We start from the raw sequence: 25,349 nt of genomic DNA, 5'->3' as shown, positions 1-25,349 counted from the left end.
CCATGAATTCAAAAGGTGATTACTCATTAATCTCCATGATTCCTCTTAAACCCATATTGGATTTCAGATTAATCATGTAGAGAAATAGATAAGAAATCAACACAAGAACATAACAATCAAAATCCAAGAGATGAACTTCTCAAGAGAGTTTTTGTGTATTTCTCAATAGATAAAAGATAATCTGCCTGGTGGCTACAAAAGATGTTTAAAACATAGGTTTTTCCAAGTGCAAAACGTCCAAAATAAATTGCAAAAAGGTCCTTAAGAAATCGTGATTTTCGGCAGAAAAATAACGCGGAGCGACTTGCAGGTGTCGCTCCGGGAAGTCGCTCCAGGGCCGATTTTTGGTGTCTCCGGGCGAGAGGTCGCGAGCGACTTTGGTGTGTCGCTCCAACGGGTCGCTCTGGATCGGGAGCGACCTTGGTAGGTCGCTCTGAGAGGTCGCTCCAGGGTCATCTAAGACTGTTCGGAGTAATAAGAACGCGAGCGACTTCATGGCGTCGCTTTAGGAAGGTCGCTCTGAGAAGTGGGACACAGCGACTTCGTGATGTCGCTCCGGGAGGTCGCTCCCATGCTCGGTTCGTCCAATGGTCACCTTTTCACCTCTTTTGAGCTCCAAATAACCTCATGTGGTACTCCAGTACCTAATAGAGACTCATGTATGCAAAATGCAACCTAAACATGTCTAAATCCTAATCTATATGATGAAAATGCTCATGGATGAATGGATAAAACAATGTAAATATGCAAGATATCAACTCCCCCAAACTTGTTCTTTTACTTGTCCACAAGTGAACTTTCTAGAACTCATAGGGAGAGAGGTTGAAGGAGGGAGCACATAGCCAAAAGAAACACAACTAGCACACTCTCTTATTACACTCTAGCTTCTCTAGGCCTATCTTAACTCTTTTTGTTCTTACACTCATCATCAAGCATCCACACATTCAAATCAACCAACTCTCACATTCATTAAGCACAAAACATCAGGTGAATTCTTGCAAATGGTCAGTTGGTCCAAGTCATTTGGTTGGGTAAGGGAAGGCTTTTATTCAAGTGATTCAAGAGGTTCAAAACATATGATCTTTAAGGTGGTTTACTCTCAAAACAAGTAGCCTTGACATTGCACATAATATATCTAAGAAAGGGACCAACTCATGCATACAATGCTCAATCTCCATTGTTCTACCCTTTTCCCAAACATACAAATCACACAATCATTTCCCAATGTCAAACCCAACTCACATCTCTCACCAAAAGGTCCTAAGAACATCAACTCTTTCTCTTTGAAATCTACAAGGGATTTTTCACAACCTCAAAACATTTCTTAGCTCTTAACAACTTTGCTAGCCCCCTTTTTTCTTTTCTTTTTTTTTTTCTTTTTTTTTTTTTTTTTTTTTTTTTTCTTTTTCCTTTTTCCTTTTTTTTTTTTTTTTTTTTTTTTTTAGGCTGGGGGCCAAGACTTTTCAAAACTTGAGCTAGAGGCTTCTCTACTGATCCCAATAAAACAATTCACTTAAGCACAAAGAGTCTATTCTATTCCTTTTTCATTTCTCCCAAATCATAATCACAACACTCACCCCCCACCTATAGCTAGACAATAGAGTGCCCAATCTAGCAAGAATGAAGATCAAGCATTGTCGTTCCCGATACTCTCAACATTATGCACATGTAAGACTTTCCGAAAAAGGCCTCACTCATCAAACAATGAAAGCTTAAAAGGAGGAAAAGGTTTTGGGAGTGGTCTACCACTAGAGTTTGTCAAAAAAAAAGATTGGTATAAAAGATGTGACAACTCAAGTGTGTATAGCCATGACTCAGTACACAAGGGACCATGAGCAAGAAGCATTAAGTTCGTTCAGTTCAAATAAGGTTGTAGTTGGCTTCAAAGACTGAGTTTCAGCAATCAACAAGTTTCAGGAAGAGTTTTCAAGGCTCGAAACATACAAGTCTTTTTGAGAGGTGCAAAAGCTACTCAAGTGCAACGTAGTGTTCTTTACAAGGCATTCAAAATCATTGCTCCCAATGCAAGTGAATGCAACCTATATGCTCTAGACTCTCCTAAAAATGCAAATGATGCAAACTAAATGATTGATTTTTTTTTTTATCTATGCAAATAGGTATGCCATGCATGACTCAATGAAACAACATCAAAGCAAACATGATCAAATACTTGGTACCTCCCCCAAACTTGAGTTACACAGTCTCTGTGTTGTCAAGTAGAGAGAGAGATACCGAAAAGAAGACTAATATGCAAAAATAAAATGGTATATACAGGGGAGTGTGGTGGGTTACCTTCTATGGGGAATGAGTAGAGGGAGATGCTCCCTCCTCATCGTCTTCAGGTGGTAACTCTTCAAGGTGCTCATCAGCAGGAGTGGCCATCTCTTCAATGTAGAAGGCTTGCCCGAACACAGTTGGTTTCCTCATTTTCCCTTTGATGTCAAAGTGGAGGATGTTCTCTTTACCCAAATGGAGATCAATCGTGTCTTCCTTCACATTAACAATAGCTCCTGCTGTAGCTAAGAATGGCCTTCCTAGAATCAATGGGTCTTGAGCAACCCATCTCAAGCACCACAAAATCTGTAGGTATCTCATACCTTCCAATCTTCACAGGGAGGTCCTCTAAGATGCCCACAGGGTACTTCACTGAACGATCAGCTAACACCAGAGAGAGTCTACACTTCTTGTACTGAGTGAATCCAAGCTTCTTTGCAACAGACAAAGGCATCAAGCTGACACTAGCTCCCAAATCGCAGAGACATTTCTCAAATACCATAGGTCCAAGAGCACAAGGTAGTGTGAAGCTTCCTGGATCCTCTAACTTCTCTGGAACATCAAGCCTCTGGATGATGGCACTGCACTCATGGGTAAGGATCATCATGTCTTCCATCTCCTTCTTCTTTGCAGCTACAACATCTTTCAAGAACTTGCTGTATTGAGGAATCAACATAAAGCATCGATGATGGGCATTGCAACCTGAGCTTCACTCATTTGCTTCTCAAACAGAGCCTTGTACTTCTCTAGCAGCTGCTTCTTGAATCTACCAGGGAATGGAAGTTTGGGTTCATAGGGAGGAGGAACAAAAGAACTCTCACTTGTTGGAGTACCAACTTCACCATCTTTTACTGTCTTCTTCTCTTCTCCAACCTTTCCTTTACCTCTGGCTTCCACTATCTTGTCCAAGATCTCGTCATTGATCTTCTCATCAACAATCACCACTTCATCATCTATGTTGATGGCAACCCCCTCACCTAGTTTCTCAGCATCCTTGGTGAGGGTTCTAGGAGGTAACTGCTTACCACTCCTAAGGGTGATAGCCTTGGCCTCCTTGGGGTTTTGGTCAGACTTTCCAGGTGGAGATCCTTGCTGGCGATTCTGGTGAGTGTTCATGGAAGTAAACTGATTCTCTAAATTCCTGACTGTAGAAGCAAGGTGTGAGAATTTGTTGTTGAGCTCATTGTAGCTCCCATCAATCTTGGTATGAAGGTTCTTCAACTCATAACCAACATGCTTCTCACTTCTAGTCTGAGACTCCAAGATTTGTTTCAGTAAGGTATCAGTGCTGCTCTCTTGAGGAGCAGAGGAACCAGACGAGGGGTTTTGCTGAGGCTGATAGCTGCCTTGCTGGTTGTTTCTAGGCGGATAACCACTCTGTTGGTTGTTGGATAGGATTTCTGTTGGTAGTTGTTGTACTGAAAGTTGGGCTCTTTTTTGTACCAGCTACCATTGTTGTTGATGAAACACAACTCCTCTTGACCTTCCAAACCCTCAACCTCATTGACAGCAAGTGGATCTTCCTGCTTGGAGTTACCAACAAACTTCAGCTGCTCTTGGGTTGCTTTTTCAGCAATGAGTAGGTCGATCTTGTCTTCCAAAGCTTTGATCTCTTTCCTCGTCTGCTTATCATCTGTTCTACTGCCTCTGTCGTGGTCTCCACTGTAGACTGCATCACTCTTTACCATGTTGTCAACCAGCTCTTCTGCATCCTCCTCAGTTCTCCCCAAGAAGAACCCATTGCTAGCTGTATCCAGTCTGGCTCTGTACTTAGGAAGAGCACCACGGTAGAATGTGCTCAGCAAGCTCTCCTTAGAGAAGCCATGGTGTGGGCATTGAGCTTGGTAGCCCTTGAATCTCTCCCAGGCTTCACTGAAGCCTTCCAAGTTCTTCTGTTGAAAGCTGGAAATCTCGTTTCTCAGCTTAGCAGTTCTTGAAGTAGAGAAGAACTTCTCCAAGAATGCTTTCTTGCAGTCATCCCAAGTGGTGATGGAGTCACTGGGTAGAGACTTCTCCCACTGACGTGCCTTATCCCCCAAAGAGAAAGGGAATAGCTTGAGCTTTAAGGCATCTTCGGACACACCATTGGTTTTTGACAACCCACAGTAGCTGTCGAACCTGTCCAAGTGATCAAATGGATCCTCTAGAGCCAAGCCATGATACTTGTTGTTCTCGATCACATTGAGGAGTCCTGATTTGATCTCAAAGTTGTTGGCTGCTACAGCTGGTGCTCGGATTCCCAATCTATGACCATGAATGTTGGGGCGGTCATAAGTGCCAATGGGTCGAGCTGCTCGCTGTTGGTTTGGTGGAACGTTGTTAGCTCCATTGGCGGCAGCATCATCCTGAGGTATGTCTCCCATATCAGTATCCAATCTCTGCAAGTGAGCTTGTTGCTCTTCTTCTCTTCTCTTTCTAGCACACTCTCTCTCTAAAGCTCTGATGTCTGCAGCTCTTGGAACTAGGTTTGATGGACCCCTGCTCCTCAAGTTCATACACCTGTAGATTAAAGGGATGTGAAGAAAGAGAATCAGTAACAAAAGAAAATAAAAATGACTTAGTCTCAAGCAAGTGACTAAATCTCAATGTTTAAATCTACTCAGAATTTGGCAACGGCGCCAATTTGATGTTAGGAGTTTTCAAGGCTCCTAAGACAAATGTTGTAGTATAAATGATTGTCGAACCAGTTCTGAGGGATATCAAAGCACCGAGAATGCAAGTACTCACTTAATCTAAGTGCAACCAATGATTTAGATGGGTTTTAAACTACTACTAATACTAGAAAGCAATAACAGAATGATACTTTCTTGACTAAGGGAAAAGAGAACTCATGGGCATAGGGATTAGACCTTGGGTGATCAAGTATCGAACTAAGGATGGCAAATGATCAATCAAACTATCAACCTTAAGCCTAGACACAATTCTAAGCAAGCTCTATGTCTAGATGAATGCTCATTTGCTAACATATCTCAAACATCAAATGTCTTTGGTTGAATAATATGAAAGCAATCATTACTAACAAGTCTATTAGCTATCTTAGCATCTTTAACAACAAATGTCTTTGGCAAAGTATACTAAAAGCCTAGGAGAGTTGTCTCGGGCATTTCATCGAACACCTTTCGGGTGAGAAATGCCTAAGGATCAACAACTGAGTGGCCAACTCAGAAGATGCATTATGATTACTCTACTAGCAAGGAAATATGAATGATCTACACTAAAACATCCTAGCTCTAACCTAATCACCCTTAATCTCCCTAACCCATGAATTCAAAAGGTGATTACTCACTAATCTCCATGATTCCTCTTAAACCCATATTGGATTTCAGATTAATCATGTAGAGAAATAGATAAGAAATCAACACAAGAACATAACAATCAAAATCCAAGAGATGAACTTCTCAAGAGAGTTTTTGTGTATTTCTCAATAGATAAAAGATAATCTGCCTGGTGGCTACAAAAGATGTTTAAAACATAGGTTTTTCCAAGTGCAAAACGTCCAAAATAAATTGCAAAAAGGTCCTTAAGAAATCGTGATTTTCGGCAGCAAAATAACGCGGAGCGACTTGCAGGTGTCGCTCCGGGAAGTCGCTCCAGGGCCGATTTTTGGTGTCTCCGGGCGAGAGGTCGCGAGCGACTTTGGTGTGTCGCTCCAACGGGTCGCTCTGGATCGGGAGCGACCTTGGTAGGTCGCTCTGAGAGGTCGCTCCAGGGTCATCTAAGACTGTTCGGAGTAATGAGAACGCGAGCGACTTCATGGCGTCGCTTTAGGAAGGTCGCTCTGAGAAGTGGGACACAGCGACTTCGTGATGTCGCTCCGGGAGGTCGCTCCCATGCTCGGTTCGTCCAATGGTCACCTTTTCACCTCTTTTGAGCTCCAAATAACCTTATGTGGTACTCCAGTACCTAATAGAGACTCATGTATGCAAAATGCAACCTAAACATGTCTAAATCCTAATCTATATGATGAAAATGCTCATGGATGAATGGATAAAACAATGTAAATATGCAAGATATCAGTCTTGCTCCTCCTTGAGATACGTCGAGAAAGCCTCTCTTTGACGAGTAATATACTCCACTTCTTTTCTTAACTCTTCCCTTTTCACGTCAATGTGTTTCCACTCGGCTTCAAATTTAGCTTTCTCCACCTTTATTCTATCTGCTTCAGCCAGGAGTTCAAGCTTTTGACCCCTCATATCATCTAGCTCCTCCTTGAGTTTCATCTCCAGAATGAATAATTCGCTTGTCTCATTCTTTAGGGCTTCAAGTTTTTCCGTTGCAGAGTCAACACGTTTTCTCTTGTCTTCTAATGAAACCAAAGTCTGCTGCAGATCTAAGTCTAACTTTCTTAATCGTTCCTTCTCATTCTCCAGCAGATTTGTCTTACGGTTGATATCTTCCTCTGTAGCATTCAAATGCTTCTCTTTCTCGTCAAGCCTATAAGACCTCTCTGTTAAATTCTTTTCTTTCTCTGCCAATTTCCTTGATTGAACTTCCAAGTCATGTTCTTTTTCACCAACTAGATCCTCCCTCTGCTTGATATCAACCTCTCTTAGCTCCCAAACCCGTCTCTTGCTTTCGATTTCATTTTCCGCCAATTTGCACTTACTTTCCAACTCACCTTCCACATCAGATTTTCTTTTCCTCAGGATAACTTCTCGATTGGCTAAGACCTTCTGAATCAGTTCATGTATTGATTGTTTAAAAGCACTTTAACTCTCGCAAACAAATAAGCACAAAACTAAAATTATGAACGATAAACATAAAGTACGCTGAATCTAACAAGAAAACTCACAGATTCCTTGCTGGCTATTTTTTCTTCAACAACAAGCAGCTCTTGCTCTTTCTCAAGTAGTGAAGATTCCCTTTCAAAGACAGCCTGAAAATAACACATACCTCATATAAGTTTTTTGGCCAACGCGTTAAGCACAATAAAAACGTAACAAGTCGCCATAGCCGTTAACAATTGACCCCCAAATGTCTCCGATATTAGAGATCAGAACCACGACTGTAGCCTCTTCACTTTTCTTTCTCTCTCACACACACACAGCAAAGAATAGAATAGTGGCGTCTCTCTGGCTCGCTTATTTTTTAGTGACTAGTCAAAAGTATCAGCGGTAGCATTTCAAGGCCTTCACATATTCGTTTCAAGCGGTTAAAACTTAAAACCAAGAAATTTCAATATGGAGTTTAAAAGGGGTGATTAAATATGGTAATTAAGATTTTCGACTCTTTTCTCTAATCATTAAATGTATCATTCTCTCTGTCTTGACAAGTATCACGTGTTTGAGATTTATGATTCTTTAAGTTGATCTTTACAAACTTGACAGATGTGTTTTGGTGTGTAGAGCCAGCAGCCCATACATTTCTTGAGTTAGCGTGTATTTATTACTTTTTCAATAACCCAAATCAAATTTATTTATCAAACACACTAGTAGTGAACACCGAGAGTTTACAAAGATTTATTCAAACACGCCAAGAGCTTGAATAGATTTATTCAAACACGATGTGTTACAGAGTTTGCAGATTCTGAGTTATGCATGAACTGATCAGATTATTTTACATTGTCATCTTACCAAGAACGTTTTAGCAAAGGAAATTGAGCTTCTTTTTCTAGTCGATAAGTTCTGATCCACCCTTGGATCAATCCTATCTCGGCTTCTCGCTGCTCCACTAGCCATTTTGGGTCTTCTGGAGTTGAAGGTCGTAGATCCAAATGATGTCCACCTAAGAAAGAAAACAAAACCATTATCAATAGTCTCCACGTGAACGGATGATGATGATGATTATGAGGCTATTAGTTATACCTTCTTTTGTGACAAGAGCAACAATGGTACTGGATAAGTTCTTCAGAACACTGCATTTTACGAGTCAAGCACTCATTGCCATTACGAGAATCGTATTGAAAAAATAGCTCTCGGGATCTGAGTAAAGAGAGTAATGTTCTTACCTGCCACCACTCCAAGGATCTAACAGACCATTTGAGAAAATGATGTTGCTTCCAAAAGACTTCAAAGTGGTCTCTATGTCCTTTTACATTGGAGAAAGTGACAGAGAGTAAAAATTCAGATCATGGCCATCCAAAGAATCTTGAGTTATCAAAAAAAAAAAGGGTCATACATGACCACCGAGCTCTGTTGTGACCCATCTAGGCCTTGGATTGACTCTGAATGTGTTCCAGCAATCCTCTTTGTATGAAGAGTAATTGAAATCGTAAGCTGTAAACATGCTGTTTTTTTGGCTGCTAGACATGGGCATTACCATCTCCGTGCACGCCTATTGTAAACCAAAGGCACAAGGAGATTAACCATTAAAGTTTCTGGAAAAAGAAAATAAACATAGCAGCTATTCTTCAGACCTGCCAGTTCCACCCATCCAAACCATGAGGGTCATCATCCAACTCGAAGCAGCCAACCTTCCCAGTATAGTTGTAGTACACACTTACTCCTGCATATATGCGTTCTAGGATGCTAGCATCACTACTAGCTCCATCAATCTTTCTGCAGACCTACATAAAGATAAAGTCTTATTAAACTCGGGACTTCAAAGGACGAACTAACAAGCGAGCCATTAAAGCATAGCCTCGTAGGGTCGTTCATGTAAAGATGAAAAAAATACAGATGAGGTAGCGAATGTCTAAACTATTATATGGTTTGGAGAATATGTGACTAGGATAATCTACCAAAAATGTACCTCTTTAATGGGATGTCCAGGCAAAGGCATCATAAAGTCAGCAGGATACGGATAGTCCACCATTGCCAAATAACTATAAGCAGAATCCAGCCAGTCTGAAAGGTCATTTGTACTGTTCAACGCCCTGAAAAACAAAGACGCCACTCAATTTAGCTCAAATACAAACAGAGAACGACAGACCATTTAAGTTAACTCCAGTTTTTCTTGCTTACCGACAAAAATGAAAAGTTTTCGACAACTGCTGAAGACCATTCGCTTTCTGACCCTCAGCTATAATTGCATCCCACGAGTTCTTTATGGTGTTGAAGCAGCTACTACTTTCACGCTACAAGCCAAAAAAACAGCCAGAATAAGAACTAGAGAAGATCAACCAGACAAACAAAACAAAAAAAAAACAAGTATACCTTGAAATCATTAGATACAATGTCATAAAACGTCTGAGGAGGTACAATATCTTCAAACTGAAGAATCGGAGCTGAAGAAGCTAATGCTCCAATAGCAATGTGAGGATACTTAAGCCTCATCCATGCTGCCAACACTGATGTTTTCCATCATTAGCAAAAAAAAAAAAATCACTCAAAAAGTCTCAATTCCACCAACACAAAGAATACTCATATGACTTACTTCCACCATATGATCCTCCAAACAACACAACAGGGGATGCTTCAGCAGACAAGTTCCGTTTCAAATCAGTAACAAACACAGCAAAATCCGCAAGAGCTTGCTCAGTTGTGAGATAGGATAAGGTGGTAGCGTTCTTGTAAGCTTCTTCCCTGCTTCCATAAGGCATAGACTCTCCATAATACCTATGCTACACACAACATTTACTAAAGATCAGTAACGAGTTTCTTTATTTTTCTAAGGCTCTAATCAAAAACAACATCAACGAACCTCAGGGAAAACAAGCAATGCGCCAAACTTGGGAGCGATCTCCCAAATGAATCCAGAGTTTGTAGCGAACCATTCGATATCGCCTTCGTTGCCGCAGTAGAGGAAGATAGGTCCGAGCTCAGAAGCACCGGTCCAGTGAGCGGAGTTGATCAAGTAACGCTGCGAGAATTTCGGAAGATCGGCGAAGCTGAAGTGGTCAAGCTGCTGGGAGAAGTACTTAGTTTCGTATTGGTAATCGTTTCGATCTTCCCCGAAGAGCTGGATTCTGGCTCGGTTCTGGCGAGGAAAACGAGGCAACGGAGACGATGAAGTCGAGAAAACGAGGACGGAAACGAAAGAGATGATCAGCACCAATCGGAGTTCGCTCCCCATTTTTCGAGGTTTTTCCTCTAACAAGATTGCAACCACCCGTCACTCCTACACTGGTGAGCTTAAACCGGACTGCGCCGAAACTTTTCATCAAACCGATATCATTAATCAGAAATCGAACCAATATTTCAAAAATCGAATCAACCCAACATTTTAATCGAACCATCGTTCTAAAATTTGGTTTACACCAAACACACAATTTTCTTAAAATCCAATTTATATGATTTAAACCTATTCAAATAATTCAGTTTCAAACCTTATAAATCAGTTTAAAATATGTTAAATTAAATAATAATATTAATACTTTTTTGTCAACAAATAATAATATTAATACAAATCTATAATTTTTCTGTTTTGTATATATAATTTTCAATTTATTAAAATAATTTATAATTAAATCCAAAAATTAAAATATTTATATTTATATAAAACACGTTTAAGCAAGATAAATAATTAGTTAACGCTTAAATCCCAAGCTCCGAATAGTTACCGCTAGCTATTTGTTGAACACTAAAACAGACTAATCATTCATGTTTGATTACTTTACTTTTATTGATAACCGAAGTAAACCGAAATCATTCAAACTGGAATGAAACTCTCTAGCAAACATATGGTTTCCGCAGTGAAATTATTTGATGATAACCAAAGATTCTCATGAATCTTTGTTTTTGTGTCGTCTTTATACAGACTCTCATGAGCTTCAAGAGCTGAAGCTGTTATATATTTCCTTGATGGATCATTCAGGGGAGGATAGGGGTGATGGGATCAGGTTGAAGAGCTTTGTGAACAAGATCAGTTTGCTCCTTGACATGAAGCTGGTAAAAACCAGTGGCTGTAGCAGCTGAAGGAAGACGCCCAACGTATTTGATGTCGTTGAAGCTTCCTCTGTTCAGTGCTTTCATGGCCGTGCACAGCCTTGGTGCTATATACTGATATGCTCCCATGTTCATCGGCTCTTCTTGACACCACACAATCTCTGCATCTGTTTTAAAAAGCCACACAAGAATCAAACACGGTCCCCGTTTCTTTTCTCTTTTTACTATGTTTTAAGTGACTTACTTGGATATCGCTTTAATTCTCTCTGAATGAGATCGTAAGGGAATGGACAAAGCTGCTCCATTCTGCAAATGGCTATGTCGTTTGTTCCAGACTTTTGTCGCTCTTCGTCCAGCTCATAGTAAACCTGGATCAACAAATCTCAACTAAGTCACAGAATCTGAGAGTTCTTCAAAAGCACAAGTAAAAAAGGAAACTGTTTTTACCTTCCCTGAGCAGAGGACTAGACGTCGGATACCTTCTTCAAGATCAGAGTGACCACTTTGATCTTTAATCAACCGTTTAAACCTGGTTCCTTGCTTGTCAAACCCAGGATGTCCTTTAACATCATCGAACTCCGAGAGGTTAGATACACACTTCTTGTGCCGAAGCAAGTTTTTGGGAGCCATCACTATAAGAGGCTTGCGGAAATCCCTGTGTATCTGCAAATGGATGACATCAAGCGTGTGAAAAAACAAACAAGTAGAGAGTAGCAATCTTTCATAAAACAATCTTTGACCTGGCGACGCAGGACATGGAAGTAGTTGGCAGGTGTAGTAACATTAACAATTTGCCAATTACACTCTTGAATCTGCTTTCTAAGAGTTGGATCCATCTCAGGGATGACAAAAGGATTGTCATCACTCATCTGCAGTAAGGACTGGTTAGTGAAGAGAAGCATAATGTTTAAGTATCTGGTGATAAATTCGTTGGTTATAGTACCTGAAGGAAACGTTCTAATCTTCCACTGGAATGTTCAGGACCCTGACCATCATATCCATGAGGAAGTAGAACTACTAGCCCGGTTTGACGGAGCCATTTGGCTTCTCCACTGCTTATGAACTGATCAAACATCACTTGTGCGCCATTGGCAAAGTCTCCAAACTGAGCCTCCCAAATTACCAGAGAATTCGGGTTCTCCATCGAGTAACCAAGTTCGAATCCCAGAACACCAAACTCTGAAAGAGAGCTGCATGACAAAAAAAAAGGATCATGTAAAAACAATTGGAAGCTGGTAATTATCTCATGAGATTCAGAAAACGTTACCTGTTGCTGACAGTGAACATTTCAGGGTCCTGGTTCATGGTCAGGTGGTCTAAGGGACAATACTCCTTGCCGGTTTCTTGATCATGAAGCACGGAGTGCCTATGACTGAAAGTCCCTCTTTCAACATCTTGACCACTTAGCCGGACATGGTTGCCTTCCACAACTAGTGTAGCGAAAGCAAGCGCTTCTCCAAGTCCCCAGTCAATGCCTTCTCCTGACTCAATCATCTGAGCACGTTGCTCATAAACTCTTTTCACTCCTCTGTGTGGCTTGAAGTTCTCTGGAAAGGTTGAGATTGCTTTCCCCACGTTCTTCAAAATCTCTGGCTTTACACTGCAACATAACAAGGAATAGTTAGTTTCACAGCAAAACATTACATATGAAAAGGCCAAAAGCAAATAAAATGAAAAAGTTTGTACCCAGTGTTACGGATCCTAGAAATCTGCTCCGGTGACTTGAACCCAGTCCAATGACTTGCCAGCCAGTCACGTTTTTGTGGAATATACTCTTTACTTGCCTCAAATTCTTCATTGAGGATAGAGCTTACTTTCTTTTGAATCTTATCAATATCTTCTTTCGTTACCTGTCCAGATTCCACAAGCTTCTCTTGGTAGATTTGAAGCGACGAGGGATGACTGCGTATCACCTATCAACAACAATTAAAACATCCGTTAAAAAAGAAATTAGAATGAAACAAAATATATAAAAAATCAAGAAATGGACAATAAAACAGCCAGACCTTGTACATCTTTGGTTGTGTGAACGACGGTTCATCTATCTCGTTATGCCCAAAGCGACGGTAGCACACCAAATCAACAACAACATCAGAATGGAACGTCTGGCGCCACTCCGCAGCAAGCTCACAAACATGCACCACCGCTTCAATATCATCCGCATTGACGTGAAAAATCGGAGCATCTAAAGCCTTGGCGACATCAGTGCAATACTGTGAAGACCTTCCCGCCCTTGGATCGGTTGTGAAAGCCACTTGGTTATTCACCACAATGTGCACTGTCCCACCGGTGCAGTAGTTAGGAAGCGCGCTAAGATGCAGAGTCTCATACACCACACCTTGCCCGGCAAAGCTACCATCCCCATGGATCAAAATACCCATGTTCTTTGTCCTGCTCTCGTCTTTGGTGTAATACTGCTTCGCTCTGGTTTTACCCATCACGACAGGATCCACCGCTTCCAAGTGACTGGGGTTCGCCAACAGAGACAAGTGAAGATGCTTCCCTCCTCTAGTCGGGCGATCATAAGACGTACCCAAGTGGTACTTCACATCCCCCGTTCCGGTGTAGAGCCCAACTTCATCCACCGGCCTAGTCCCACCGCTGAACTCGCTGAAGATCTGACGCAGAGGCTTCCTAACAACGTTACCCAAAACGTTAAGCCGACCTCTATGAGGCATACCGATAACAATGTTCTCAACTCCAAGATCCGCAGCCCTGTCGAACATCTCCTTCATCCCAGGGATCAAAGACTCAGCCCCTTCGAGTCCAAACCTCTTGGCCGTGGTCCACTTAGTCGCCAAGAAGTTCTCAAACTGCGTGCTCCACGTCAGCCTATCGTAAATCACCACGCGGCGCTCGCTATTATACTGCCGAGGCGTCGGCGTCTCGATCTTGTCTCTCAGCCAGTTGCATTTATCCCTATCCGCAATGTGCATGTACTCATACCCGATAGTCCCACAGTACGCCTGCTCGAGCCTCGAGAGTATAGCCCTCAGCGTCTGAACGGGACGGTTCTCGGAGAGAAACCCAGACATCCTCCACACACCGAGGAAGAACTCTCTGTCAAGATCAGCCTCGGAGAATCCGTAGAGACCGGGCGTTAGATCCTCGGGGATCTCTCTCTCCTCTAGACCCAGAGGGTCAAGCTTGGCCTTCATGTGGCCGTTGACCTGGTAAGCTCTGACGAGGAGCAGCAGACGCATGCTTTCTTGAATGGTCTGCCCCGAGATCCCAGGGGAAGTGGCGGCTTGGCCCACGAAGTTTCGGAAGAAGTTGTCCCAGGACTCGTCGACGCTGTTGGGATCGGCTTCCCAAGCTCTTTGAAGCTCCTCGAGGTACACGCTGCTGGTTCCGTCTAGGAAGCTGTCGGTGAGCTTGGAGAGAGGGACGGGGCGGGGGACGGGCGCGGCGTTTGATTTGAGTGATGTAGAGTGGAAACATCTCGTGTGAGAAGAAGGTAGAACCCTAGACTGAGAGAGTGTTCTTCGTATGGCAAGCTTTGCCAGAGAAGAGCCACTTCTAAACCAAACCATAGCTTTAATCGATGATCTACGTTTAACAACAAACCCTGAAAATGATCCATTAAATAATTCAATTAAAATACTCAAAAAAAGAAACAAAGTAGATAAGAGTAACCTATTATATAATATCTCATGCAAAGCACACACACAAAGTTTAGAAATCTGAAGCGAAAACAACCTATTATTTCGATATTTTATCAGCGATCTGACCCATTCAGATCATGAAATAAAATTAGAAACCCCGAAAATTACAGATCGGCTTAACAAATTTCAGTTTGTGAGAGAGTATAAACATAAAAATTACGAAATTAAGGCAAAATTAAGGGGAAGGAGAGAAGGAAAACGAACCTCCTGGATCAAAGATGGAGGAGCCTTCTTCACTGAAGTGACAGAGAAAGAAAGAGAAAAGTAAAGAAACTGCACCGCTTTAAATTATCCCCGTTTGGTTACAAGGATAAGTATATCATCAGCACGATTGATACAATAATACTCGAAGAGTCGAGAGAGAGATAAACTGGGCCTTTAGAAAGATTATATCATATAGTGGGCTTTTCGGCCCAAGGTCGTTACATTCGAATTCGTTACACTAAGAACACCGAAGCTTTTCTAAACAATTGCAGAAGTTACGGAGCTTGGAGATGAGTGAACGCGCGAGATGCGAGGAACTAGCGAAATCTTCGTCCTTCTACCGGAAAGTGTACTCGGAGGTGAGTCATTGTTCATCAATGGGCCTTTTGATTGCTCGCAAACTCAATTTCTGGGGTGATGATGAACGATTGTAGTATCGGTTTGTAGATAGAGGAAGTGGGATGGGAATCACTAAGGAGGTTAGGTGGAGATTTAACGCTTTTCAGCTTTCACATTCTGTAAGTTGTTGGTGATGTGATGAGTCTAATTGCATTGTATTGGCTGGCTACTATAGTGGTTCTCCAATGTTAGCTTTGTTGAATTGTGAAAATGTACAGAGATAAGAAGGGAAGAGCACACGTCTTAGAACTTCAACTCCATAGAGACTATCCTAAATCCCCACCTTCTCTTTCCTCGGTTTGTTTTTTTTTTTTGTTTCCCTTTTGTGTGAACGTTTCCACTCTCTCTATCCTTAGTGTGTGTGTGTCTCTCTCTCTTTAGGATGTGCCATACATGTTTACTTTAGAATGGTCAACGACCTCAAGGCTGAAGGATGTGATGCACCAGTTCCAAAAGGTACAATATTCTCTCTTAGTTATCACTAATCAGCAAACACACATGATCTTAGTTTTTCCATTTTTTGTTATTGCTAATAGCATCTAGACAGCCTTCAAGAATTTTGGTCTGTCATGGACGTTATCGACAAGTCTCTTTGTGTTGTTGATGCTAAGCAGCCATCTCGTGCTTCTCCTATCCGTCGGATTCGTGCTGGTTTAATAATAATACCTTTACTCTTTACTTCTCTGTTATAGCAAAAAAAAAAAATACTTTTATTTTATGTAATTGATTCGATGTTTTCAGGGAAGGATTGCAATATCATTGCTCATATCAACTTCAACGACCCTAAATCTCTACCAGAGTATGTGACTCTAAGCCAACACACAGTCACATTAACCTCTTTTCTTTGAACATTATTCAATAGTGTGTGTTACTTACTTAGACAGGTGCCGTTTTGTTGGTACTGAGCCTATAGCTGTGAACAACTTGCATATGCTATGGAGAAGAAATAGCAAAAAATGGTAAACCTTTTTGTCTATTCTCTCCCCCCGTCTTTTCTCTCGATCGCTTATAGCATGGTAAAACTGAACTTTATGGATTATTGAAAGCATGAGTCACAGCTAATTGACATCACACAGGTCAAAGGAAAAATCATTCCCTGAGAACCTCGAATGTATTCTAGCTACTGAGCTTCCAAAGCCTCTAGGTCTCCAGGTGGAAGATGATCCTCAGCAAGTTGAATGCGGGATTTGCTATGCCCAGTTTCTACCAACCGGTGATTCCTTGAACCTTTATAGTAATCATTTGCTGACAGTTCACTGACTTCTCATTTACTTTAAACAAAAGATGAGGAGCTCGGAGCTAGAAGTGGGACGCGAACAGACTACACATGCGAGAACATCAGTTGCAACAAGTCTTTCCATAGCATTTGCCTCACCGACTGGTTAAGGTCTATCACAACAACAAGACAGTAAGTATAAACCCTCTCACACACACACAGACACAAGTCTTATACTCTGAAGCTCGTATATGATTTCGATTTCTTGTAGGTCATTTGATGTTCTATTTGGGAACTGCCCTTACTGTTCAGACCCGGTCGCAGTCAAAATCAACAACATGAACAAAATAGATTAGATAAATCATCCTCATAGTCCCAATTCTGAATGCTCTAATGAAACATGCTATAAAGTGAGAGTTGGTACAATGAGTGATGAGCAGTGAGGACAAAACTCCCTTTTTCACTGTTCTCATTATGTACTGTTTTAAGATAGAACTCATGTAGCTTTTCCAATAAGAAATGTGAATGTACCCTCATTTTTTTTCCTTCTGACCACTCAATTCCAGTGCTGATCTATCAATCACCATCAGTGTGTGAGTTTCTTCAAGCAATAACTATTTTACTTGCCTTTTTCTCCATGGCCACAAGCCTTCTCCAGCTGTTGTTGTACTGTCGGTGCCTTGAGAACTCAGAAGAAACCGCTAATCCTTTCCAAACCAGTCAAAACCCATAAATAAAAGATTAATAGTGGTTTGTATAACGTAAGTTTATCTTTGACCACATACAAATTACACCGAAAAAAAAAAAATCAAATTAGTAGATATGGTATGTGATTGAACTTCATAGTACTGCTTGTTAGAAAACAAGTGAGAACTAGTTCGGTCAGAAAGTTGAAATATTAGATATGGAATCAAATTCCCATTAATTTTGAATGGTTTTCTTGGCATTTCTCTATGAGCTACACATTATTTCAACAAGTTCTGAACTTGATTAGACATTTTCTTCTTAAGGTTTAATGCAAATCTGACGCCTTTGTTGGAACTGGGACCATATGGCCAAACCAATTATATATATTGTCTTGTGCAACAAATCATTGTGACATTTAAACATGGTTTATTTATTCATGTTCTTGTGTTCGTGATTTTTTAGTGGTTTATCAAAAACATATGGTAAACTGTAGGGCATCTCCGACCCGAGACCTTATTTTAAGAGGAGTAAAATTTCAAAATGAGGATTTAAGAGTTGGTTACTACAACCATGAATTCTTAAAAGAATCTTTAAAAGTTTATTTATTTGCATTATAATCCTTGATATTAACAAAAGTTACTAATATTTATGAAAAAAATAACTATAAAGACCAAAAAAAAATATTAAATAGTTTTGAGGTTGTGATTGAAGTTTCATTATTCATAACCTCAAAATTTGAAGATTTGAGTTTGGGTTGGAATGACACAAAATTTCAAAATTTGAGGATTCGAAATTGGATTAGAGATGCTCTTTGCGACTCCAAGGGCAAAACACTAAAATATACGTACGTAAAGTTGTTTTCAAAACATTGCATAATATAACATTTTATATTTCAAATAACCACATACATTAACCATTATATTTATGCACACCACGTACTTGCGTATGTGCACAATTGCATAAAAAGACATTACAATCCAAATTTTCTCGCAATTATATATACGTACAAGAAGAAACATGATCATTGTACGTACGTCTTGTACATGGTATTATTTCAAGCATGACACTCGACTGGTGGGACAGGATACCTTGACTTGTCGGTACAATAATCATATACCATATGGTTTACTCTAACCCAACGGTAACGTCGAGCTTCCACGGCGTTAAGTGACTGATAAGCGTAGCCTTCCCACCAATTGTGAGGGTTCGATGGACAATTGGTGGGTCCAGGAACAGGACAGCCTTCGATGTCGAAATCTTTGTAATAAGCATAAAAAGGAGCTTTGCTCCAATCAATTTTCTCTAATCCTCCACGTGTCGCCCAATCATCGGCTTCCCATAGTGTTGAGTAAACTCCCATGGGTTGTGATGTTGGGTAGGCTATGTTCTTGGCTTGGTTGTTTTTGTATTCTCTTATTGGTACATCGTCCACGTAAAAACTAATCAACCAAAATATAATTAATCACGTTAGGTTATGGGTTTTTGAGACAGTAAATGGTGAAAAAGAAAACGATAAATCATACACGTCAAATGTATATAAAACTTTAGCAATGAAATAAAAAATGAGAAGTTAGAAAATATTCTACGTTAATGTACTATCTTTTTCATTTTGTTAATGGTGAAAATGAGAGAGAGAGAAGCTTACACAATGTGTTTGTGTGACCAAAGGATGCTGTAAGTGTGGAAATCCAAAGATGGATCGAACCAAAGATTAACCCTTTGTTCTCTATCTCCTTTACCATGAGCAAATATGTTTGTTTGCACCGAGTAAGGTTGGCCACTTCGGTTTCCCAAGAACTCAAAATCTAGTTCATCCCTCACGGTGTCGGTATCCGAGTTCATCTATAGACATATGAACGATTAGACTGTGTTTTGGATGCATATGCGAGTGTCTGTGGTGAATGTGTGAAGAAGTTACAAAACTTACGTAGAAGGCGGTGACCGTACCGGCAGAGTCGCCGGGAATGAGTTTGATCTTCATGCTCACTTTTCCGAATAGATACTTTCTTTTGGAAGAGAATCCACATCCTTATAGAAACGAGTTTAATTAAGCATATGAGAGTATCTTACATAAAAGCTCACTAATATAATAATATTTAAAATGTTTTAGGTGGTCTATAGACTATAGCTTGGTTTACCTGTGCTCTGATCAAGGACAAGTTGGATAGCTTTTCCACCGTCGACTTGACGGATGTGAGATTCTGACCATGCGGCTTTGAAATCCTCAGCGAATGTCGTAGGCCGTGCTGAAATCTGGATGAACATTAGCGTACAAAGGGTGACAATGCAAAGAAAAGGAGTTTCGGCCATCATGGTCGGCCTTTATAACAATGAAAAAGATGTTTTGAGTGACTACTTGTGAGTTTGTTTTTAAATTGAGAAGAGAATCATAAGTGTGCATGTAATTTATATACGCAAATTTTTGTTGCCAATGGGAATCGAGGATTCAGGGCGATGACGTGGATGGTGGTAGCATTGAACACAAGGGGACATCGTTTAGCTTTCCACACAGCTAATTGCAAGCAGTCTCTTGCCCTACTCATTTATTAATCTCTTGCTAGTTTTTTTGTTAGCAAAATGCTACTAAAATTCTAAGGATATTAATCACTGAATAACTTATGCTAGACTATATGCATCCCATCGACATGCCTAAAATATACCAATGTTATAAGAAAAAATGTTTTTAATCATCATCGTTTTCATATGATCATTTTCTTAAATGATCTCAAAGCCATCCATTAGATTAATGTGAAATGTGCAGTCATAATACATTATGTTTCAATTTTTTGTCTATAGAAGAAACAATGCGAAAAAATGTTGAGGCAGAAAATGTACATGAACGTGTGGCTTATAACCATGAAAGGGTGTAATGTCTCAATCAAATGATGGTTGTGGTACGTAACATAGAGAACATATGGTTCTAATTATTTTGACGTAGAGAATTTATAATATGAGGGTTTATATCCATTCATGTCTCCCCATGGGCCTCCTCTAACCTACCAAATACTTGTTTCTATCCAATTAGATAAATAAATAAAGGATAAGAAAATTTATGCATGTCTCGGATGAAGCTGATAGTAATCTGGAGAGTTGCCACAAAGCAAATCTTCTTCATCACTATAACATCAACGGAGTGTAATTCGGTTAAACTTTTCCCTTTTTAACGTCTCCTTGCAATTTATAAAGTTCCAATAAACTATTCTATATTTAGTATCTTTTTGAACATGGATAAATTTTGGCTTTGAATTACCTCACAAATACAAAAAGGTCGAGCGTAGATCTAAAACAAACGTTTTATACCAAATCACATGGCATTTTGGTCTACTTTCAACTCAGACCATTAATTTAATTTAATAGGCCCATATAATAATGGCCATGTCTAAACTATATCCAATTTACGTTTGCTGTCCACTAAATTTAAACTTTTATTTCAATGTTTTTAAAAATTAATATTTTTGTGTGCAAATTTGACTATAAAGATATCCATGTAAATTTGCTTTTTCTTCGTCATAAAAAAGAGAAGTGGAATTCTGACAAAAAAAAAAGAAAAAAAAAAGAGAAGTGGAATTGAATAAGGGAAAGAGATTCGTTGGATAAGTTAAGAACAAAGTGGTTCACAGGTAGCTCAGCAGGTTAGCGCAAAGGACTGTAATTAGAAGAAGAAGAAAACAAACCGTACGTATGGCTCTTAGATTTGATCCAGAAAAAAAAAACACAAAAGCGAAAATAGCTTTTACCAAAAGGTTCATAATACCTAGAAATAGATCATACAAACGATAACAATCCAACCCAGAAAATAATGTTTGTTTATGCTCTGCTTATTACAAAACCATAACACGACATGCTCACTTGGTATCTATCTAGAAAGCAAATATAGACATAAATTACCAGCAGAACATAGTACGAACTCAGGATCAGATCATCTGCATCTCCACATGGAAACTGTTGAATCAGTGTTGAGACCATTGTATGTTCGTGATATAGATATTTTCTTTAACCATCTCATAAACCGGACTCATCTCCCTCAACCTCTCAACATGTTTAACCGTAAGCTCTGACCGGTTTATCAATCTCTTCCTCCGTAGTAAACCTCCCAATTCCAAACCTAATCGAAGTGTGAGACATGTCCTCATCCACACCCAAAGCTCTCAACACATAAGAAGGCTCCAAACTCACACTTGTACAAGCACTTGCACTAGACACTGCAATTTACTTCAAACCCATCAAAAGACTCCCTCCTTCAACATAAGCAAACGACAGATTCAGATTCCCAGAATCAGAAATATAGACTATCAAGCTTCTCTCTAACTCCATTCAGCAACCTCTTAATCCACTTCTCATCATACTCCTCCATATCTTCAACTCCCAAGCAACCCCAAAGCCAAAAACTTGCTGCGTAGCCAATGTCCTACGATGATGTCGCCTCTCTTGACCTCCACCATTCATCAATGGTATGATATGAATCTTATCCTCGGCCTCCTACTAACATACATAGCACCAAACCCTATTGATCCCACTCATTGACATAAAATGAACATTCCATTTCTCAAAACATCAACCAGGTATCTTCCCTATAGCTTGAGCAGCATCCAGTATGAAACGCAACCTACCTTGTCTCCTCCATAGGGGGCACATCACCAAATCTCACTGTAGAAACTAGCCCTGCATCTGGTCTAATAGCCTCTTTCAACATCTCCAAATCGACTAAACCATCAGTTTGCGTGAACGCCACGTGTGCTCAGTCTGCGTGGTTATCACGTGCGCCGGATAAGAACACGATCTCTTTCGGTGATGCGCCGATCAGTTTCGTGACCTGGATACGTGCCACCTTGAATACTGTAGGATCAAGCGGAGTCGTCGATTGCATATCTATATAAAGAGGTCTACCTGAAATTCGCACTCCTTTTCACCACGATCCCCGATCCATCCGATGTAGAAGTAGCAGCAGCAGCAGCAGCGGCGGCGGCGGTAGACAGGTGGCGACGAGAGGAAACAGCGCCGTGTGGTTTTGATAGAGATCGGCGAATATTCGGAGAAGATAACCATAGACGGCATTGATTCGAGGAAGAAGGAAGAATCTATGCTTATCGGAGGTGAAGAATATGACGTCACTTCCACTAGATAATTAATGGGAGAAGAAGGCCTGTTGGGTCTGTTGATAATTAATGGGCTTGATGTTACAGCCCAATACCAGAAAAACGTTTTTGAGTTTGTCAGGTAAATATTGGTAACTCCACTAGATTAAACTTCAATGAAACAAACCTTCAATAAATTTTGTTATAACTGGCAACATCTATCTACGTCGCCTTCGCCGTAAAACCTCGTCTGCCCGAATTAAGTGTACTAGTGGCCAACTTTTATCTTTCCCAAGAGGCCAAGACCCTTTAATTTTTCTTAACTTCATATAAATGCTACACATTTCTTACTAGTATATATAAAGTACACTATCCATGAGGAAAATAAGAAATGCAAAATTAAATTTTACAAGAGCTGGTACGCTACCTAACTGTGATTCCCCCCCCAACGATAAAAATTACTAGTAAGTTAACTATCATAGGGTTATTAGTTTGTTGACAAACGTAATCACATAGTTGATTTAGTTTTAAAAAATTGAAGGCAACACATAATAGTGTTATCAATTATATGCCCATTACTTTAGAAGGTTGTTGAACTGTCCCCCCCCCCCCCCCCCCCCCCCTTATGTCTCTTTTCTCACTTTCTTTTTATCCACGACACTCTCATCCACTTACGTTTTATGATTTTTTTTATATATGCAAGTTTTATATCTTTTTACGCAATATTTTATGGGTGTTTTCTCTTTAACAACGTTACCCGTAAGAAAATATTCTATTATTGTTGCACAAAACTCCAATTATATACTCCAAAAGAGTTCTATAATTTTAAAATAGTAGCCACCCCAATCTCTGGATGTTAGTAAGTTGTACAACGGGACAGAGCAGCACACGATTTTTTCATTTGTCGTGATCCGTGTGGCCCGTGTGGCACTCACACTCCAAAAGTCCGAGGGTGTTTTCGCCATTTTAGTCTGTCTCTTAACAAGACAGCGTGCTATTGGGCTGTCGGCTTGAATAGTTTAGCCCATTAGTATACTTGTGATATGGATCGCAGGGCCCAGTCTATTCAGAAATCATAATTATAATTATGAATCTCGTGATGCTTTCTCGTGCGGTGTGAAGAATGTTTTATGAGACACGTGTGGCCACGCACGTGACAAGTTGACTGGGTCTTTCCTTCCTGGATGATAATAATTGGTGGTGAAAATCGAATCCAAAGACGAAGAAAGCTAAAGCTTTGATTCGCAATTATAAGAAAGCTAAAGTTTGTAACTGATAAATGTGAAATTTAGAATATATGATCATTACTCCGCTGCAAAGGATAAACGACTACGGAATGCGTGCGAGTATAAAGTGTAAACTTAGTGTGTATGTATGTGTTTTTCGTCGTCAGTCTATATTTTATTTTACTAAATTATTAGGTTTATGCGAATATGGTAGACAGCTTAGAGATTAAAGATCATTTCATACCAACATATTTCATAGAAAACGCGAGTGTTAAACCAAGAGTATTTATACTGTCAATGTGAGTATTTTAAACCGTAAAAATGATGTTAGTTACCGTCTATGCATGTGCAAGAACGTTATAATGGTAGTAATAATTACATTTGAGATGATTCATTCCTAATGCAATTATATCATTAAAAAAAAACACCGAGTTAGAGCATGCTTGGTAACACAAAGAAGGTAGATCATGCAATAAAAATTGTTACTTCTATATCTTATAATACTTATATAAATTGGCAAATGAACTTTTACAGCTAAATTAAACTAACTAATTTGGAATACATGTATTTAAAATTCAAAAGTATTAGAAGCATATGGACACACATTTCTTACGTTGAATTTTAAAAACGTCTGTAAACAACAAGAAAAGAGGTACATGTATGTAGGTCATAAGCATAACCAATGAATCTTCTTCTTTATCCTTTCTAACGTCACCTCACCACTATAATTTTACCTTAATTTATCCCATATAGTTCACTTGGGAGATGATAATTCTCTTCATACAATCATCTCCTACTTCTTAATAAAAACAATATTACAGTCATAATAAGACACAAGTAAGTACATATTACTACTCATGAAACGATCATGTACAGTAGTGATAGTAAATTATTGAAGCAACGTTACAGTTAATTCCATTTTGTTTTTTATTGTCAATGTATTGGTCGTGAGGGAAGATCGAATCTCACTTAAGAATAGTCTAGTTTCTTCTCATTGGCGTTTGAAATTAATGGTTAACTCTGTGTTCATTTTTAATGTATTGTCGATTAAATTAAATGAACTAGATTTCGACACGCACAACCGTGCGGATGTTTATTTTTATTTTATATACATAAATATTTTTTACATCATTTATGGTATATATATTTATTTAACAAATTAATATATGCATTAAAAAACATATTAAATATTATTTTTGTATTAAAATTCAGTTTTGACCCACCGACCTTGAAAACTAAGTTTTCTATTAGCAATATTTTTACATTTATTTATTTCAGATAATATATTATTATATATACAAAAATCTAAGATATGTTGATTTTTATACATGTATTATATAGTTTTTGAATGTTAAGTCGTTATATCATCGTATTATATTTTTAGCATAAATATTTTATATTTATAAAAACTGTTTTTACAATTTTATCAATTTAATATAATGTTATCATATTTATTTCAATATAATAATCTCATTTAATATGAACTATTATTATTACAAAATGATAAAAAGGTATTTTTTTATTTTATAAATGATTACTATATATATATATATTAATGCATAATAATAGTTCATTGCTAATTACGAAATTAGTTGAAATATTTACATAATTTTTTTGAAAATTAAGATAATGCTATAATATTTTCAAAAGATTTGTTAAATAAAATTATACATATATATATATATATGTATATATTTATTTATATTTATATTTAAAATAAAAAGATATCATGCATAAATGATTTGTATTATTAACTTTGATGAAATACATGTTAATTTATATACGTGTATTACATAGTTTTCTAATATTAACACGTGTTACCTACGTATTACATTTCG

At 39.1% G+C, this 25,349-nt stretch overlaps 5 protein-coding genes, 1 non-coding gene and 1 pseudogene across 8 annotated transcripts; 2 read left to right on the top strand and 5 right to left on the bottom strand.

Moving 5' to 3' along the window:
• Positions 1-4,092: 4,092 nt before the first annotated feature.
• On the top strand, positions 4,093-4,199 carry LOC125576039. Its single transcript, XR_007314573.1, has one exon. It is a non-coding gene; the product is annotated as a small nucleolar RNA R71 (small nucleolar RNA).
• A 1,694-nt stretch (positions 4,200-5,893) lies between these two features.
• On the bottom strand, positions 5,894-7,637 carry LOC106350476 (protein CROWDED NUCLEI 4-like). The gene is made up of 4 exons (XM_048781629.1): positions 7,595-7,637; positions 7,236-7,306; positions 7,067-7,150; positions 5,894-6,944 (listed from the first exon to the last, which is right to left on the bottom strand). The coding sequence occupies exons 1-4, from the start codon at positions 7,635-7,637 to the stop codon at positions 6,288-6,290; spliced, it is 855 nt and encodes a 284-aa protein (XP_048637586.1). The 3' UTR covers positions 5,894-6,287.
• Positions 7,638-7,671: 34 nt separating this feature from the next.
• LOC106348183 (lysosomal Pro-X carboxypeptidase) lies at positions 7,672-10,285 on the bottom strand. Its single transcript, XM_013787865.3, has 10 exons — positions 9,856-10,285; positions 9,589-9,775; positions 9,369-9,502; positions 9,177-9,289; positions 8,965-9,088; positions 8,630-8,779; positions 8,392-8,547; positions 8,222-8,301; positions 8,079-8,128; positions 7,672-7,998 (listed from the first exon to the last, which is right to left on the bottom strand). The coding sequence occupies exons 1-10, from the start codon at positions 10,225-10,227 to the stop codon at positions 7,844-7,846; spliced, it is 1,521 nt and encodes a 506-aa protein (XP_013643319.2). The 5' UTR covers positions 10,228-10,285; the 3' UTR covers positions 7,672-7,843.
• Positions 10,286-10,751: 466 nt separating this feature from the next.
• LOC106348184 (2-oxoglutarate dehydrogenase, mitochondrial) lies at positions 10,752-15,030 on the bottom strand. 2 transcript variants are annotated; one of them, XM_013787866.3, is made up of 9 exons: positions 14,909-15,030; positions 13,046-14,607; positions 12,726-12,952; positions 12,307-12,639; positions 11,983-12,229; positions 11,780-11,908; positions 11,487-11,702; positions 11,284-11,407; positions 10,752-11,206 (listed from the first exon to the last, which is right to left on the bottom strand). In XM_013787866.3, the coding sequence occupies exons 2-9, from the start codon at positions 14,570-14,572 to the stop codon at positions 10,965-10,967; spliced, it is 3,045 nt and encodes a 1,014-aa protein (XP_013643320.1). In that variant the 5' UTR covers positions 14,573-14,607; positions 14,909-15,030; the 3' UTR covers positions 10,752-10,964. The 2 variants fall into 2 exon arrangements, with proteins under 2 accessions (XP_013643320.1, XP_048590944.1); XM_048734987.1 differs by lacking the exon at positions 14,909-15,030 and adding an exon at positions 14,739-14,763.
• An 8-nt stretch (positions 15,031-15,038) lies between these two features.
• LOC106351948 (E3 ubiquitin-protein ligase FANCL) lies at positions 15,039-17,068 on the top strand. Of its 2 annotated transcripts, none has more exons than XM_013791656.3 (10): positions 15,039-15,267; positions 15,356-15,426; positions 15,526-15,604; positions 15,689-15,763; positions 15,844-15,958; positions 16,049-16,106; positions 16,192-16,266; positions 16,384-16,520; positions 16,592-16,715; positions 16,795-17,068. In XM_013791656.3, the coding sequence occupies exons 1-10, from the start codon at positions 15,199-15,201 to the stop codon at positions 16,877-16,879; spliced, it is 888 nt and encodes a 295-aa protein (XP_013647110.2). In that variant the 5' UTR covers positions 15,039-15,198; the 3' UTR covers positions 16,880-17,068. The 2 variants fall into 2 exon arrangements, with proteins under 2 accessions (XP_013647110.2, XP_048590947.1); XM_048734990.1 differs by having other exon boundaries at positions 15,190-15,267; positions 15,343-15,426.
• A 1,015-nt stretch (positions 17,069-18,083) lies between these two features.
• LOC106348185 (probable xyloglucan endotransglucosylase/hydrolase protein 6) lies at positions 18,084-19,634 on the bottom strand. Its single transcript, XM_013787867.3, has 4 exons — positions 19,349-19,634; positions 19,138-19,238; positions 18,856-19,052; positions 18,084-18,649 (listed from the first exon to the last, which is right to left on the bottom strand). Exons 1-4 carry the CDS (start codon positions 19,521-19,523, stop codon positions 18,265-18,267), a joined length of 858 nt encoding a protein of 285 aa, XP_013643321.1. The 5' UTR covers positions 19,524-19,634; the 3' UTR covers positions 18,084-18,264.
• Positions 19,635-20,919: 1,285 nt separating this feature from the next.
• On the bottom strand, positions 20,920-23,250 carry LOC106350477 (annotated as a pseudogene).
• Positions 23,251-25,349: the final 2,099 nt, after the last annotated feature.

Source organism: Brassica napus, chromosome A6, assembly GCF_020379485.1.
Source record: "Brassica napus cultivar Da-Ae chromosome A6, Da-Ae, whole genome shotgun sequence".
Taxonomy (NCBI): Eukaryota; Viridiplantae; Streptophyta; class Magnoliopsida; order Brassicales; family Brassicaceae; genus Brassica; species Brassica napus.
The sequence above is the reverse complement of the archived record's forward strand: the minus strand, read 5'-3'. Positions and strand labels throughout refer to the sequence as shown.